This window comes from Leguminivora glycinivorella, unplaced genomic scaffold (genome assembly GCF_023078275.1).
Source record: "Leguminivora glycinivorella isolate SPB_JAAS2020 unplaced genomic scaffold, LegGlyc_1.1 Scaffold6, whole genome shotgun sequence".
NCBI lineage: Eukaryota > Metazoa > Arthropoda > Insecta > Lepidoptera > Tortricidae > Leguminivora > Leguminivora glycinivorella.
Window position 1 is genome coordinate 2,885,157 of NW_025952831.1, and position 18,785 is coordinate 2,903,941.

General features: G+C 38.2%; 1 protein-coding gene across 1 annotated transcript in view; it reads right to left on the reverse strand.

The window, feature by feature from the left end:
* The window catches only part of LOC125242089 (low-affinity glucose transporter HXT1-like), a 30,244-nt gene that overhangs the window by 811 nt on the left and 10,648 nt on the right, over window positions 1-18,785 (reverse strand). Inside the window, exons 3-6 of the mRNA XM_048150797.1 lie at window positions 11,808-12,119; window positions 10,536-10,668; window positions 8,474-8,682; window positions 7,921-8,109 (exon numbers count right to left, since the gene is read on the reverse strand). Of these exons, the coding sequence (XP_048006754.1) occupies window positions 7,921-8,109; window positions 8,474-8,682; window positions 10,536-10,668; window positions 11,808-12,119 (843 nt within the window). The remainder of the gene's footprint in view (window positions 1-7,920; window positions 8,110-8,473; window positions 8,683-10,535; window positions 10,669-11,807; window positions 12,120-18,785) is intronic.

The window sequence follows — 18,785 nt, forward strand, 5'->3', positions numbered from 1 at the left end:
ATGCCCCTCTTACAATTTTATGAAGGATTTGGAAGAGTGAAGAGTATAAAGTTGTAAATATGACTCGATATGAGTTTTATTTTTGTATGAATAGGTAGACGTTTAACCACGATCACACCTGATGGTAAGTAATGATGCGGTCTACGGTGGAGCACGCTTACCTATGAGATACCTATTTACTCTTGCTTTAAAGAGACCTGGATTGTACTCATGTCGAAACACAGACTCAGGCAGAGCATTCCACTCCTTGGCGGTTCGCAAAATAAATGTTGAAGCGAAACGCTTAAAGTGCGTATTTTTGGAACTGAACACTAATCGTGAAGCGCTGCCGCATTGCCGATTGTCTGGTGGTCCTAAGGTGAAATGGGGACGGAGGAACAAGGTTGTACAGGTTGTAATATGAGTATTTAATAATGTCTTAGATTTAATTATTCAATAATATTGACAATTTTTTGTAGTTTTCAATCAAAGTAAAGTCTCTTACTTTATTCCCACTTTTTTAATTTCTAGGCTGTGAAATCGATAAGAGTAGGGCTGCCATCTCGAATTTCGCCAAACCCGGACAAAGACACAAAAAACCCGGACATTTGACGTAAATCGCGTTTTTTCCCCGGACGAGTCAGAATTAATTTTTAAAAAACATGACCTTTAATTTTCATCCATTTATTTTTTTAATTTCACACAATGTTTAATGTGTAATTTTTCTTATAAAAAAAATATTTGTCTCTTTTTAGTTTACTAAGTTACTAGATCAAATGGGGTATCGTTAGAAAGAGCTCAAATTACACATATCAACTATTTCTTATAATTTTTTAGTTGAAGAAAAAAAAATATTTTGAAGGTAAATGTAAAAAAATACCGTTCTTCCCCCCTTATTTCCAAAGTTTACCAACTAAAAATTGTGAAAATTTTACGAAACATTGGCTTTATGATAAATATTGCAGGAAAAATTAAATAGACTGTGTATCTTGGAAACTTTTTTTTAAATTGACTATAAAAAAAATTCCATTTCCACTTCCAATTTTACCACCCTTGCATATACATATTATACATCCATATCGTATTTCAAAATTATACGCGATTTTACCTAAAACGTTGTCTTTCAAATAAAGTAAAATAAAAACTGTCGAAATTGGTTAACATTATAAAGAATTATACGTCAAAAACCATCATACTATTGTAGCAGGGCCGATTTGTGAATCTCTACCATTCGATTTCGTGAAATTCATTCAATAATATCTCCACTACTAGCGATTTCAATTTTACTAACAGAATCGAAAACGAATGGTCATTACTCGTACCTACCACTAGTTTTAAAATTACTAGCTTTCCTTTTTCAAAAATAGCAATTACGGCGTTTTCCACAGACTTTTAAACGACGAATATATTGTATTGTATTGACGTGTTGAATTCGGGCGTTCGAAATTCAAAAATCGATCCCCTGGTTGCGCAAGTTAGAGAATTCACCGAGAGATCGTACCTACACAATAATGCTCATTAGTACCTATACTTCTAGTCAAGTCATTATGTCTACATATATGAACTGAGATTTTTTTAACCATTGGAAGTTTGTACGAATACGGAACCCTCGGTGGGCGAGTCCGAGTCTCACTTGGTCGGTTTTATTATGTAAACAGATATTATTAGTTAATCGGTCAACTTAAATTCGCTGATAATACTTAAATTCAATGAGGTGCTTCCTTACGTGAAAAGTGTCCGGGTTTTCCCCGGACACTTCTTGACTCCCCGCCCGGACGTCCCCCGGACGGCCTCCAAACTAGGACAAATCCGGGGAAACCCGGACGGATGGCAGCCCTAGATAAGAGTATCATATCAGACGACAGGGTTGAAACTATCACCTCACCTAAAGTCCTAAAGCAACACAGACAGACAGACTATCTTGAAGTTCCTTCTGCGAACTAATAACAAAGTTGAGTAACCAAGGGAATTTATTTAGGCTATAGAATCAACTATTACCTAACTTTCCAACGCATGAAATATCTGTCCATCCCAGGGGGCCGATTTTTGAGTCTCCCTGTCACTAAAATACCGGTTGAAAACGGTGAATTGCCTATTATTTTCAGTGACAATTTTCTGAATTCGAACGCGTGAGACTCAAAAATCGCCCCCCAGGAGACGATAGGGATGACGACTACATAAAAAATGGCATTCTGTTTTTAGTCCGTCAGTTAGATCGTCCAAAAATACTGCACACGTATTTTGTCGCTTTTTATAATTAATGAAAAAATACAAAGATATAGATCATCAAAGTTCCGGAGTGACGTGACGTGACGTCACTTCTAAGTAAAAATTGTACCTAGGCGTCGTGACGTCACGCGAAACTTCAACGCACTGTACCTACCGTCGTCATTTTTCGTTTACGTGAAAAAAGAAAAAATAGGTGTCTAAAATTCTTTGATAACCTAACTGACGGACTAATTAGTTTATTTTAGTCGTCTCGCCTATTTAGACATCTCATACAATGCTGGTTGAACGTTTTCTACAGTGCAAGTAGTCGCGACACATCAAAGCGCGCTTAGTGTCAAAGAGATTTTGACGCCAATAAACAAGCGGATATGCTATGCAAGCCAACGATTTTGACGCCAATGAATCGTTGGCTTGCATAGCATATCCTTACGAAGCAGGCTGTAAATTTATAACCGGCAGTAGTTTTTGGATATAATATGCTTGCTGTTAAATATATATATATATTACATAGACTTTACGCATTTCATTCTGTCTCAAAAACACTAACGAGTGCACATGCCGCTGCAAAGCGGTTACGTCACGCGACTCACCCGCAAAGCGAGTTGATTTTCAACTTCTTACGCGTCGTGTTCGTAATTTAAGAGAATATAGGAATTTTTGGGTAAAATCAGAGTAGATTTGTTTTATAGTTAAGGTTATATTGCCAGTTATAAAAATTACCCCCTGTATATTATGTCTATACTATAACCAATTCCCCGCCGCATGAAATGTCTGCCAATTCCACGCGAGATCGCTCAATCGAGCAAAACGTTAGCGTAATCGGTTTTATCCCGCGTATCAACATCAATCTTATTATGTCGATACATTCTTACTATCCTGTATATGCTATTGAATACAGCGGCACCTCTTTATAATACTGAGAATTAGGTGTGAAAATAAAAATAATATCCACATACATAGAAAAGATCAATTTTCCAGGAACACACTGTGCTCATCACACAATTAAATGCTCTTACCGGACCCCGGAACCCGAGACCGCGGCTTGGTAGGCAGGGTAACTACGCACTAGGCTAGACTGGTCGTCAAAATTTCTTGTTTATTTTCATCTTCTCACACTTGGAATTTTAAAATTTGAATGAAATTTATGAAATTTTGGATATAATTAAGGCACATTTGTTTTCATCATCATCATATCAGCCCTTTATCGCCCACTGCTGAGCATAGGCCTCTTTTCTAGTACGCCACTTTACCCGGTCCTGGGCTAGTCTCATCCAGTTGTGACCCGCTATTTACCGGATGTCATCGACCCAACGAGCCAACATTTTGTTTTACATTTTGCGTTCTTAAGTATTTAATTGTCGGTTATAAAAATTACACTCTCTCAATCGAGTGAACGTTAGCGTAATCGGTTTTGTCCCGCGTATCAACATCAATCTTATTATGTCGATACATTCTTACTGTCCTGGTGCCGTAGCCGAATGGCATTTCTGCGACGCGAAATGAAAACGAAACGCCGCGAAAGGTAGTCTGGCTCTGTCGTGCCAATACGCAAGAGCGATAGAGATAGATATCTCCGAGCGTTTCGTTTCGTGAGCGTTTACCCTGTATTATGCTATTAAATACAGTGGCACCCCTTTATGATACTGAGAATTAGGCGCGTGACAATTGTAACATGGCAAACCTGCATGTTGCAGCCGCAGCGCGCACTGGCCGCTAAGAGGAAAAAGTACGGCCATATCGAGCGTCTTTTGTTTTTTATTTAACCGTCGCCTCATATCTCAAGAAGGACGGTTATCAAGTCGTCTGTATGTTTTTTTTTTTTTTTATTTTTTATGTTTGTTCCTCGATATCTCCGTCGTTCCTGGACCGATTTTGAAAATTTTTTTTTTGATTGAATGTATATACATACAGATTGGTCCCATTTTTCTCAGAACCCAGTTCTGATGATGGGATCCTGGAGAAATCGAGGGAACTCCTCAAATCTGAAAGGCATACATATGGTGATTTTTGTGTTAATAAAGGAACAGCATGCATTTAGGTACGGAACAGTGACATTTGGTGCAGTGGAACTGCTGATGATGGCCAGAACGGAACTCTTCAAATCTGAACGGCACGCTTATAGTGACTTGGGTATTTTTATACGAACAGCATGCACTTTCGTACAGAACAGTGACATTTGGTGCAGTGGAATTTCTGATGATGGTCAGAACCGAACTCCTCAAATCTGAACGGCACGCTTATAGTGACTTTTGTATTTTTATAAGAACAGCATGCACTTTCGTCCAGAACAGTGACATTTGGTGCAGTGGAACTGCTGATGATGGCCAGAACCAAACTCCTCAAATCTGAACGGTACGCTTATAGTGACTTTGCCATTTTTATAAGAACAGCATGCACTTTCGTCCAGAACAGTGACATTTGGTGCAGTGGAATTTCTGATGATGGTCAGAACCGAACTCCTCAAATCTGAACGGCACGCTTATAGTGACTTTGGTATTTTTATAAGAACATCATGCACTTTCGTTCAGAACAGTGACATTTGGTGCAGTGGAACTGCTGATGATGGCCAGAACCAAACTCCTCAAATCTGAACGGCACGCTTATAGTGACTTTGCCATTTTTATAAGAACAGCATACACTTTCATCCAGAACAGTGACATTTGGTGCAGTGGAATTTCTGATGATGGTCAGAACCGAACTCCTCAAATCTGAACGGCATACTTATAGTGACTTTGGTATTTTTATAAGAACAGCATGCACTTTCGTCCAGAACAGTGACATTTGGTGCAGTGGAACTGCTGATGATGGCCAGAACCAAACTCCTCAAACCTGAACGGCACACTCATAGTGACTTTGGTATTTTTGTAAGAAAAGCATGCATTTAAGTTCAGAACAGTGACATTTATTTAGTTATGTTTGTTAAGCATATGTTTTGAAGTCAAAGTTTGTCAAGCTTCGATTTCTTATAATATAATCGGATTCATGAGGAATTGAGGAAACTCCTCAAACCTTAACGTTATACGTATATTCATTTGTGTTTCCATCTAATAATTAAAGCATTAAAAGCAGTTTTAAAAAATACTTACACATTTCTACATAATCCAACATTCGCAAGTAGCTTTCACCAGAACCCGAAAGGCGACGGTTTTTTTTTTCTTAAAAATTATTTGCACAAAATTTTCTCTGCCGGGGAAGGCTAATATAAATTTCAAGTGCTATTTATTTAATTGTATTTAAAACTTGTGAAATACTGGTATTGTAAAAACAGTGTGTTTGTATTGGGCTGCCTCTTATGCAGGTATTTATAATTGTAGGTATAATATGTGTAAATAGTTCTAAGTTTATTCGTTTAATGTTGAAATCTAATCCAAGTCTTATTGTACGTCACTGTTTCGCGAAAGCGAATAAGGCTTGGGCTAGGTTCCGACTGCAAATCTAAGCACGCACGATTACTCGCGTACTGACAGATAGTACCCATTTTATTGTATATATTAGTTTTTACATTATATTGTTTACTGGAGGAACCTTTGTTTAATTTCTCCGCTGCTACGAGAGTAACATTGACACTTGACACTGACAATTCTATGCTTCTGGTAACATTGTTACTCAGCGATAATATTTCCTTGTTAAACAGGCAATGAACACCGAAGTGTCATGGTCTGGCGACAATAAAATTGTCACAGTTGTGAAATAAGCCACTCTTTATGGTCATGATAATACGAGTATAAAGCTTAACCAGAAATATATGACTATTGTGAAGAGGGCGCTGTTACTTTATGTTAATCTATTTAAATCAAAATTAAAAAAGTTTATGTTGAAACAATTTGTAACTGATAGTAACTTTAGTTAAATACGTAATTAAAATAAAATAATTTAGTAATTAGTATTAAGTAACTAACTATGTTTGTAACTTCTACTAACACTTTAGCACCTAAGGTTAAGAAACAACAGTAAATGTGATGAAAGGGAGCCTATTCCTGCCAACAAACTGTTCTACAGTTTGGCGGAAAGTCTTATGTAAAAACTGTTTTACTTTTTATTGAATAAATATTTTTTTTATTTAAACTTTATTACGCAATTGAAAAAAGTACAAATGGCGGACTTAATGTCTTAAGGCATTCTCTACCAGTCAACCAGCCAGTCAGTTATTCTGATGTATGCGGTGACCGTTCAGTTTAATATGAAGAAAACCAGTTCTAATGAAATTCCGCAACATGGCGGGTAGTCCATATTTCTGGTCAGGGTAGGCCGAATGGCACAAACGCTCACAAAACGAAACGCTCGTAGATATCTATCTCTATCGCTCTTGCGTATTGGCGCGACAGAGCCAGACTACCCTTCGCGGCGTTTCGTTTTCGTTTCGCGGCGCAGAAATGCCATTCGACTACGGCACCAGGCTTTACTATTATTTGATAAGAGAGTTACTGTCGAAGCAAAATGTGTAATCAAAGTGCATAGACTGCCATCTCTTGACACAGGCTTGAAACTTTTGAACCTCCGTTTTGACAATTTGGCCCATATTCTTAGCTTAATATGTGTTAAAATGTCAAATATTAATATTAGCGCCATCTAGCTGAGCGTACCCCAAAGATGTAATGCCATCTAGGCCACCGTACCTTTTTCTGTATGGTACTGAGGTACGTTTTTTTCTCAGACCGTATCTGTCTATACGGAGTTATATATGTCTTTGCTATGTAGTTTTAACAATTAGAGACACGCACAGTTGTGTAAATTATAGTCGAGCATTACTACATATACAATTATCTCGCAGCCATATGCGAAACCGCAAGTTATTAAAACAATATTTTACCCAAATGTAATTATCCCTACACATTACACTCAATTGGTTATGGAGCTAGTGAAATACTTATACAGCTGGAATATACTTTCAACATGTTTAAACTATTTATAAATAGGTACCACAATAATAAATAGGTACAGTATAAAAATTAAAAAAGTGGCAACATTGACCTATGTGAACTTGGCGCCCGACCTTGAGGAATTTTTTTATATTTTTTTTTCTAATAGAGGTTCGTTTGGAGTTGATTGTAGTTCAAAAGATTTCATTCGGTTTCATTAGGTGCAACATGGCGTCCCGTTTCCTCACATACATTAATTTGAATGGAACGATACGATGTTGCCGCTTTATATATTTTTTTAAATTATAAATGGGCTTACTCTTGGCCGCAGACTAGCCAAAGGCAACGACGTGGCCTACGATGGAGTGAGCTCGCCCAGAAGACGCCTGTTCACTCTAAATTTTAAGGTTGCCGGGTTATATGAGCTCGGAAATATAGCCGCCGGCAAGGAATTCCACTCCTTGGCACACTTATTACTACACTTTTTGACAGACTGTAATAAAATAGAGGGCAACTAGTAGAATTGAGGAAAAATAAGCATTTAGGTTAAGAACATAGACAGCTTTGTAAGACTGAGCTTATAATTCTAAATATATTCTCCCAAATAATCGAGCCAATCATATTCAAAAACTTTTGCAAGTTATAAAAATCACACCCTGTATATTTTACCCAGCGGAATGTGTACACCGTGTGTGCAAATGAACCTCCTTCTGTCACTCACCTCACAGTTACACAGCTCAGTTATAACCACTATAGGCAGACCCCCACACCACAAAATAAGCTCCTGTGAGTACCCCCAGCGCAGGCACAGGTACGCAGCGCAGCTTGTAGACCTTCAGTGTAACTCACTCACCTCACAGTTAAACAGCTCCGTTATCACCACTACAGGCAGTCCCCACACCACACCATACGCTCCTATGAGTACCCCCAGCGCAGCTACAGGTACCCAGCGTAGTGTGTAGACCGTCAGGTCCGCCTGTGTGTATACCGCTAGTATACCCATGGATACGGCTATCACGAAGAATCCGCAGGTTAGGAGGTACTGAAACAAACGTTTTAAATGTAGGGAGGTACTTTTTTATGAGAAATTGAAGTTAGACTAGTTGAAAGCTATGTCGCTAAGAAGTGGCAATATAAGACGTCAATGCATGGACGATTAGATGGATTTTTAAGGGGAATGGCATACGAATAAGCCAAAATCGATGTGAATAACGCCTGAGTGGACGCTCGAAGAAAAGCATTCGGCGGGGCGTGCAGCAGGGTGGGCGAGCGTGCATCCACTCTATGCAGCGTTCACTCAACACTTGTATTACCTTCAATTATTCAACATGCACTCCGCACGCCCCACTGCACGCCACTCACTCGTGCACTCAGGCCTTACAGACAGTATATCAATATCTTCTTACACTTCTTTCCATAAATCTAATAACAGCTGCACATATCAAGCTGCCAGCGCAGAAGCAAGCCAGCGTCAGCACTCTGTCAGGATCCATTGGGGAGTCGAGCTGAACCAGCGTCTTCTGTTGATCTAGAAAGATGATGCTGCCACTCAGCATCATGACGCTGTGGAGAACCAGACCGATTTTGGTGGCGTCCCGCCAGATTGGGTTTTTGACTGCGAAAATAATGGGTAGAAATCAGGGTAGGTAGCCAAATGCACAAACGCTTACAAGAATCTTTATCGTAGCTAGTTTTCTCTAACGCTCTTCCGTATTGGGGCGACAGAGCCAGACTTCGTTTCGATCGGCGTCTAGCATCAACGATTGACATTTTGGGCTAGGCTGGCATGGCAGTATGGTTGGCAGGAAAGTGTCTTCAGTCAATTCCCTACAGGTACAGGTTTGGCAAGAAACGACTAATAAAATGTTGGGAGAAAACTCAAAAATTGGTGGGGTATTTCAACTTTTATAAAGCTAGGCGAAGATAGGGTAGAGCTAGGCGAATCTTCGGCGAAGAAAGGCTTTTCGGTTGGTACAGCTTGATGTGATAATTCATGGGCAATGCATAGAATGCATTCATGTCATGGAGAATAAATATGTGCCGGTATGTGCTTTTGCATTAGCAACCGTCTACATATCAAACGAACCTGACCCCAACATAACCAAAATAGTAATTTTGAGAAGCGTGCTTGTAATGGAATTCATTACACATGGAATTCAGAGCTCATAAGTACTAATTTAGTTGATCTAAATGCTTAATTGCATTGATGGAAGCGGCTATTCCGAATAATCTGTCAGGCCCATTCCAACGTACACTGAAATCAGGCGGCCTAACCGAAGTGATCGTTGACGCTAAGTGGTGATCGAACTGCAGTCTGTCCCTGTCGCCCCACTACAGAAAAGCGATGAGAGCTAGTTTCGATACGCTTACGAAGAGTAAGCGATTGTGAGTTATCGTGCGGCTATGGCGCCAATACAGTTAAGCATTTCTTTTTTTTTTTTGCCACTTTTATGAAGTGTGATATTTAAAAAAAAATGCTATTTCTACTCAGAATTACTAGCTTTTTCAATCCTAGTAGTTAAAAAAATTGTCCCATACGATTTTTTCTTATTTTGTTACCATTTTCCGTACATGTTGTATGGGGTAACAAAAGAGGAAAGTAAAAAAAAAATGTATGGAAATTCTGGGACACTTCTTGTTTCCCAGTGAGATTGAAAGTACTCGTGATTCTGAGTACAATTGACCTAAAATTCCCTAAAACAATAAAAAAAAATGATTGGCAAAAAAAAAGTAATGCTCAGTTATGGGAAGCACGAGCGAATATTATTTGAGTTGGATATTTGAGTTACATCCTTGCCATAATGATATTTAAGTATGTAGTTTCGAATTTGCCTGTGTATTTGTATGCCGAAATGTCATACCTATACGAATGAGTTTATTAGAAACTATCTTTAGCCCGTGAATTTTTTTGCGTGCAATGAGTTATCTGGAATATTTGGATTAAATATAAGCGTTTTTTTTTTTCAACCAGTGCACAATTGTTAAGTCATTCAAAATGATTGCTTTCGGTGCCAGCAGCCAAAAGCAGATGAACTCCAATTTATTTTAGGTATTAAAAAAAGTACGCTCGTGTACGAAATTTTCTTCAGTCGGGTTTAACCAAATATATAACATAATATGTGTGTATAGTATATCGTGATTCTGTAGACGAAAATATTACATAATTATAATATGTAATACAAATACAAATATAATTATTTCATATTTTGATGGCGTTTCCTAAACTTCTTACTAAGACAGCATTTTATAGAAGTCCGCATTTGTTGTTTGCCATATGTATAATACTACCTATATCTTTCACAGAGTATTCTTATAAAACATACGAAGTGAAAAGATAATGTTTGGTAAGATTAAGGAATGTACACTTTATTTTGTTTTGGGTTCAGAATCACCTAAATGATCAATTTTTGAACTATTGCCTGTTATACAAATTACACCCTGTGTATCTTGAGTACCATTACAACTTACATATTGTTATTGCATGCAATTTCCCCGAAGCTTTAGCTCGATCGCTTTCGTCCTTTAAGCCATTGAATTCTTGTAGCACCGCTTCATGCTCGGGAGGTAGGCACTTTAGTTTTGATATTATTAGTTTTGCTCGCTGAAAGAAAAATATCAAATGTATATTTAAAAATATCATAGGTATATAATAGTACATTACGATACAAGTGCGTAAAAAAGGAAGTTCGAATTTCCTTTTCGCACGTGTATCGTACGACGTTTTTCAGTACAGATGAGCCTCCGAAGTTTTGAACTGGCATATAATGAACCACTTCTCGCACTAGTGCGTAAAAAAAACACCATCTGTACTGAAAAATTATTTCCAACTCATCATCCTCCTTGCGTTATCCCGGCATTTGCCACGGCTCATGGGAACCTGGGGTCCGCTTTGACAACTAATCACAAAATTTGGCGTAGGCTCTAGTTTTTACGAAAGCGACTGCCATCTGACCTTCCAACCCGAAGGGTGACTAGGCTTTACTGGACTTAGTCCGGTTTCCTCACGATGTTTTCCTTCACCGAAAAGCGACTGGCAAATATCAAATCACATTTCGCACAGAGGTTCCGAAAAACTCTACCAATGTACGAGCCGGGCTTCGAACCCGCGACCTCCGGATCGAAAGTCGCACGCTCTTACCGCTAGGCCACCAGCGCTTTACATAATAATCTAATAAAATAAGTAAATAAATAGATATTATAGGACATTTTGATACAGATTGACTGAGTCCCACGGTAAGCTCAAGGTTTGTGTTGTGGGTATATACCTAATCAGACAACGATATTATACATAGAGCAAACACAAATTAGATAGAAAACAAAGATCTGTGTTCATCAGACAAATAAATGTTACCAGGATTCGAACACAGGACCCCGGCTTAGGAGGCAGGGGCGGTTTATAATGTATATTCCTCATTCATAGATCTGTCAAAAATTTAACAACAGTGGATTTGGCGCAGAACTAAGAGCATATAATACTAAAGAATAGTCAAGCCGTCAAAAGACGTGTCGCAGTTGTTAGCTCACTGAGCACACAGTTGTCGTTGTGTGCGATGACACAACTCGCTGGTCGTTTGTACTCAGACTTGGAAAATAGCGTCCATCTACAAGTATGTGCGGGTTCAAAAAACTTGTGACAGGTGTATTAAATACAAACCGCCTTACCTTCCTTCCTATATTTGCGCCACCAGTGCTTTTTTACCAATAAGCTAAATATACTTAACAGTAGTCAACTTAACTCACCTCATAACTCCCTTTCATCACCAAATAGCTCGGAGATTCCACCAAACAGAACATCGCGACCATTTGAACCACCACAAGCGCTACCACTAGAAACATCAGCGTGTCCAAATCTGTGACCAGTCTCATCAGATACCCTACACCTGTCATTGGTATAAATAAGGATAGGGCAAGCGCTCTATTCTGTATTGAGCTGATCTCTCGGATGTATATCGGGAATATTGTGTACAAGCCACCCGATGATATGCCAGCTAGTATGTGTAACGCTATGACGTTGATTTCGCTGACGTCTAGAAGAAGTGGTATGCAGGATATCTGAAATTAATGGTAGGTAAAAATATCTGATATGAATTTGATGTATTGGGAAATCTTAAATCAAAAAAATCCTACAACTATAGTGGTTGTGTGAAGTGATTTGTTTATTCATAACCACAGTAACCTTAAAATGGTCTCAGACGCTGATAAAAATCTCTCATTTATTCTCTGTGTAGAATCCTGAATCTTAGACATCTAGTATGGACCTCTATAAAATTGGCATATATAATTTCTTAAACTTACTTTAGACCTATATTGACCGTGATTACCTCTTTGATTGTTGTCGAGCTTCCGATATTTCGGCGTTGCATGCATCAAAAAGGTAATCACGGAAATATAAGTCTAATGAAAATAACCATGAATCATTCAAAACCTTACTTTACTTGTACTAATATTATATACTAGCTTTTGCCCGCGGCTTCGCTCGCGTTAGAAAGAGACAAAAAGTAGCCTATGTCACTCTCCATCGCTTCAACTATCTCCACTTTAAAAATCACGTCAATTCGTCGCTCCGTTTTGCCGTGAAAGACGGACAAACAAACAGACACACAGACTTTCCCATTTATAATATTAGTATGGATTCTGTGGTTACACTATGTACTTGTAAAAAGACCGTTAAAACATGTATTTAATCTCCTTTGTTTTACAATTAGGAAACAAATCAAATTATTTTATTGAATATTTTTTGATTTGTTTTTTTTTTCAAGTAGTCACACTCTATGTATAAATTATAATTTGAAACAGATAATCATACACGAAACAAAAAACGACAAGGCCCACTGGTGGCCGAGCCGGGAATCGAACCCGGGTCTTCAGCTTACGCGGCTAACGTCTTTACCACTAGACCACCCGCCCGCCACCAGTAGCCCTTGTCGTTTTTTCTTTCGTGTATGATATCTATTTCAATTTATAATTCCTTTGATTTATTTAAATGTTTGGGCAAATGGAACATGCTCCCCTCATCTGTATTCCCGGGCGAATACAATCTGGGTGAATTCAAGTCAAGAGTGAATAGGCTATTACTGGACTAGTGAGCTACAACCTCGGCCTTGTTGTCACTTTCCATCAGGTGCGACTAACGTCAATCACTGGCCAGTTTATAATAATAAAAAAAAAATCGCTCAAACATTAGGTACCTACATGTTTCTATGACTGTAATAAGCAAACGTGCCTCGTGCATTTACGAGTCAGTATCATTGAAGAGTTCTCATGGAAGTCAAGTGCACTCTTCATTTATAAAGCCTTTGCATCACTTTATTTTGAGAGCTTTCAAGTTGGACGGAAAAAAGAATAGTTCTATTTATTTATTAGGATAAAAGTGCTAGGTTTGATTTTATAACAATGAGTGGATATACATAGTATTTTATAAGCTTTTATTTAACTTGCAATGTAAGTATGTATGTTCGGGTGAAATCTTGCTACTCAATTTTGAAGCAAATCTTTAAATGACTGAGCTGATGCACACATATGATAGATGGATAAATAGATTTGTCAAACTGCAAACATACACAATACGAGTATACAGATAAAAGAAAAAACACAAATTAATCGCAACAAAAAAAGTACAGATGTGTGCGTTGCAGCAGGACAAAATGGTCTCGGCTCAGTGATACGCTTCGCTCTTTCGGCCAAAGCACTATACATAAAATAACGCAAATAATATGTAAATCACGTGACAATGCAACATTATGGACTCATGGAGCTGATCTGATGATGAAGCAGAAAGGTGGCCATAGGAGTTTTATAATGAAATGTCGTATCCTCATCGAGTAAGGGGTTTTTAGAAACGTCTCGGCTCGGAGAGCAGTAGATGACTGTTGAAAGAAAAGTAATGTCGGCGAGAAAACCTTCTGCCAAAAATAGCAACGTATAGCAACAACTTTAAGGGGCTACTAAAGGAGCGACTGACAGCTCATAGGCCACGCTTGTCAATTACCTCAGCCCCCGCAAGCACGCACACATAGAAGCGCCGAAATGCGATCCGCGGAGCAATAGCTCAGGTAACGTTCCATCTAGCTTCATGAATGTAAACTACAACTATCGGCAGTCAGCCAAAGAAAAATATTTCGGCAAAATGACATTGACAATTTCACGCTTCACAGATGGCGTTGTAACTAGTATTGTATTAAATTCGTACGCCCAATGTCAAATAACAAATCGATTGGTTCCTAATGTTCCTATCAAAGCTATTATTATACGTTATTATGGCTTATGGAGTTTTTCTACACTCCGTTTTATGCGCCTTAGGAGATTGTGCTGCATGACTTTTGACATGGGTTCAATTTTGATGTAGGCAATAGGCTAGTAACAATTAGTAACCTGTCACTGCGATAAATTTCCGATTTCTTTTAACCCGTTGCTAAAAATTACTAAAACTCGAGCAGTTTCATGTGCTCTTTTCTGCTTTTTGGGAATGCAGCCGGCCTAGCCGATATGACAATCGTTGACGAATCGTTGAATATCAAAAATCATTCGCCTGCCCTTATCCCAGTCATTTGGGGTCGGCGCAACATGTCCTTCTCTTCCATACCTCTCTATCACCCGTCTTCTCATCATTCACTTGTTTTCGTTTCATATCATCTTTCACACAGTCCATCCACCTTTTCCTCGGTTTTCCTCTCCCATTACTTCCTTCAACATTCATTCGTAATACCTTTCTCGTCACATGACTTTCATCCCTTCGCATCACATGCCCATACCATGCCAGTCGATTCGCTCTTACTTTTTCTACTATCGGTGCAACTTTCAGACTTACTCTTATATACTCATTGATAATCTTATCCATTCTTGTGACTCCACACATCCATCTTAACATTCTCATCTCCGCTACATCCAATCTCTTTTCGTCCATCATCATCAGCTTGAATATCAAAAATACAAACTGTATAATTCTGTGGTCTGGCATTGTCGTGCCAATACGGAACAGCGAGAGATGTAACGATATCTATCGTAAACTTTAGTGCATTTGTCTACGCACCCAGGCGAGAATATCCATACCTACTAATATTATAAATAGGAAAGTGTGTGTTCTGTTTGTTTGTCCGTCCTTTACGGCAAAACGGAGCAACGAATTGACGTGTTTTTTTAAGTGGAGATAGATGAAGGGATGGAAAGTGACATAGGCTACTTTTTGTCTTTTTCTAACGCGAGCGAAGCCGCGGGCAAAAGCTAGTATTATATGTATGTAATATGTATGTATTGTACGTTCCCTGAAACTAATCGAGGACGCCCCAAATTGTTTGCAAGTTGCGACGTGCAATCACCTCACAACTCCGAACCCATTATTGTACAATGTTCTAGACAATAGATTGTTAATTGAGATTGACAAGAGCCCCTATCACGTGTTTCTGGCATTTTATACGTTACTCGATAGCGTCAGTGCGTTTTCACATTATCCGATCCGATATCTTGTCAATGAATGCCCATATACTCTCCAAGAGTTCGTGGACAATTAAATAACTTATTTATTTATTTTTAATACTTGTTTTATTCTTGTATCGTATACCTACAATATTTTCTATTATCTGTGACCTAGTAAAATGTATATAGTGTTAGAGTTTAATGTATATGTAGTATAGCATATAAATATATTGCCACGACCTAATAGGGTCCATGAGCATGTAGACCTACTTTGTAACATCTTATAACACCATGGATGCAATGAATAAATATGAATATGAATATCGGATTTAGGACCGATGACCTATATGTAATATAGGTATTATATTACCTAACCACAAAATTAAAATTTTTAAAGAAACCCCAACATAGTGGACCGATTTTCATGAAACATGGCTACGAACACTCCCGACTAATTCAGCTTTCAAACAAAAAAAACTAAATCTAAATCGGTTCATCCGTTCGGGAGCTACAACGCCACAGACGGACAGACACGTTATACTTATATTATAACACCCCGTCGTTTTACAGTCGGGGGTAAGAAACAGATTCTGCCAATGTGAAAGCGATATCTTTGATTTTTGCCTTAGACATCTTTCTTACCTATATCCGATATTGGATATCGCATGTCTGGAGGGTGCGTCCCACGAGATATAACTGTAATATATATAATTTCATGTTACTAACATTCAGCAGCAATAATGAACGTTAGATATAACTCCAACATCAATACTTTTGTAAGAAATAACGCTGAATTGCAATAATATTAGTTTTACATAACGTTTTTTAATATAACGTTTACATTACTTAATTTCAGTTTATATACCATACACTACGTATACCGTTCACCATGCATAACATTTCTTAATATAACGTTTACATTAGCTAATTTCAGTTTATATACCATACACTAAGTATACCGTCCACCATAAATAATAACAGTTTATATACCATACCGTTCTCCATATATATTTAACTGTTGCTAAGAAAGTAGGTTTAGGTTAGGTTAGAACTGCGACCTCCACACAAAACTGTTGCTAAGAAAGTAGGTTTAGGTTAGGTTAGAACTGTGACCCCCACACAAAACTGTTGCTAAGAAAGTAGGTTTAGGTTAGGTTAGAACTGCGACCCCCATACAAAACTGTTTCTAAGAAAGTAGGTTTAGGTTAGGTTAGAACTGCGACCCCCACACAAAACTGTTGCTAAGAAAGTAAGTTTAGGTTAGGTTAGAACTGCGACCCCCACACAAAACTGTTGCTAAGAAAGTAGGTTTAGGTTAGGTTAGAACTGCGACCCCCACACAAAACTGTTGCTAAGAAAGTAGGTTTAGGTTAGGTTAGAACTGCGACCCCCACACAAAACTGTTGCTAAGAAAGTAGGTTTAGGTTAGGTTAGAACTGCGACCCCCACACAAAACTGTAGCTAAGAAAGTAGGTTTAGGTTAGGTTAGAACTCCGACCCCCACACAAAACTGTTGCTAACAAAGTAGGTTTTGGTTAGGTTAGAACTGCGACCCCCATACAAAACTGTTGCTAAGAAAGTAGGTTTAGGTTAGGTTAGAACTGCGACCCCCACACAAAACTCTTGCTAAGAAAGTAGGTTTAGGTTAGGTTAGAACTGTGACCCCCACATAAAATTGTTGCTAAGAAAGTAGGTTTAGGTTAGGTTAGAACTGCGACCCCCCACACAAAACTGTTGCTAAGAAAATGGGTTAGGTTATGTTATTATGCATTTCAAATCTTAGACACAGAATGAACATTACGCCTTTTGATGTTAGATTAATTGAATTGAAAAATATATGTTATTAATATTAGATATCCTAAACGTTATAAACATAGATCTTAGATATTAACAACATTACACCTTTTGATGTTAGAATAATTGATTAATATATGATATAAATATTAGGTATCCCGAACGTTATATACATTAATCTTTATATACACTGATATTATAGAGAATAAACATTATTCACTTCGAAATTAGATGATTTGCTATTATCGATTCTGAGCATTATGTCCAGTGAACGTTATGCTGAACAAGCTTATACAAAGTGAGCGTATATGTTATAAGTAATATACGATACGTTCTTATATCTCGTATTACTTACCCCTGACAGTTACTTATTAAAAAAAAAAAACATTTTTTTTACTTTTTTACTCTTGGCCACAGACTAGCCAAAGGCAAAAAAAAAACACGTCAATACGTGGCCTACGATGGAGTGAGCTCGCCCAGAATATGCCTGTTCACTCTTGATTTGAGCGTTGCCATTATTTTCTGTGATAGTCTAAGGCCGTTTTCACATTATCCGATCCGATATCGGATGTCGGAAGGATTTCAATAGAAAAAATCCAAGATGGCGCCTGCAATGTATGGGATATCGGTCCGACATCCGATATCGGATCGTATAATGTGAAAACGCAGTAATCCCATATAGGATGTTGGAAGGGATGTCAAAGAAAGATTTCTCTTAATTATAGGATATGGGTCCTACATTTCATATTTTCTACATTTATGTTAGAAAATTACCTTCCTAAGACAAGTTTGTTCTACATATGAAAATCTCTTTATTATCAAACCAGTTTCAAATGGCACTTCATGCATTCTACAGACGTACCATTTGAATATAAAATTTCATCTGAATATTCTGAATCGTATTTGAAAGTCGGTTAACATAATTGTACGAATCGACCTGCATTACGTACGTTCAATGCGGGAGTGTACAAGTTTCTAATGGGTTGGCAACGCGCATGTGATACTTCTTGAGTTGCAGGCGTCCATAGGTTACGGTAACCGCTTTCCATCAGGCGGACTGTATGCTTGTTTGCCACCGACTTAGTATAAAAAAATGCATCGAAAAAGCACCAAATGTGGAGAACACTATACGCCTGATGGAAAGCGGTCACCGTAACCCATGGACGCCTGCAACTCAAGGGGGTGTCACATGCGCGTTGCCGACCCATTAGAAACACACACACACACTTACAGTAATGTTTTCAACATGTGAAGGATATAATTCGAATATCGTGCATTTCGCTCGTGTCTCGTTAGTCCTTAGCTACAGCTATATTGGCGCGGGAGAGACACACTTATGATTGAATGACGTCCTTCGGATATCGTTCAGGGTATTTAGCCTAATCTAATACACAATCGTTTACGCTAATATCGTTATCGTAGCTAGCCTTCTCCGTCGTGCAAATATGAAAGAGCGATACAGAAAGCTAGCTAGATAATGATATTAATTAGCGTAACAAAGTATTGTGACGT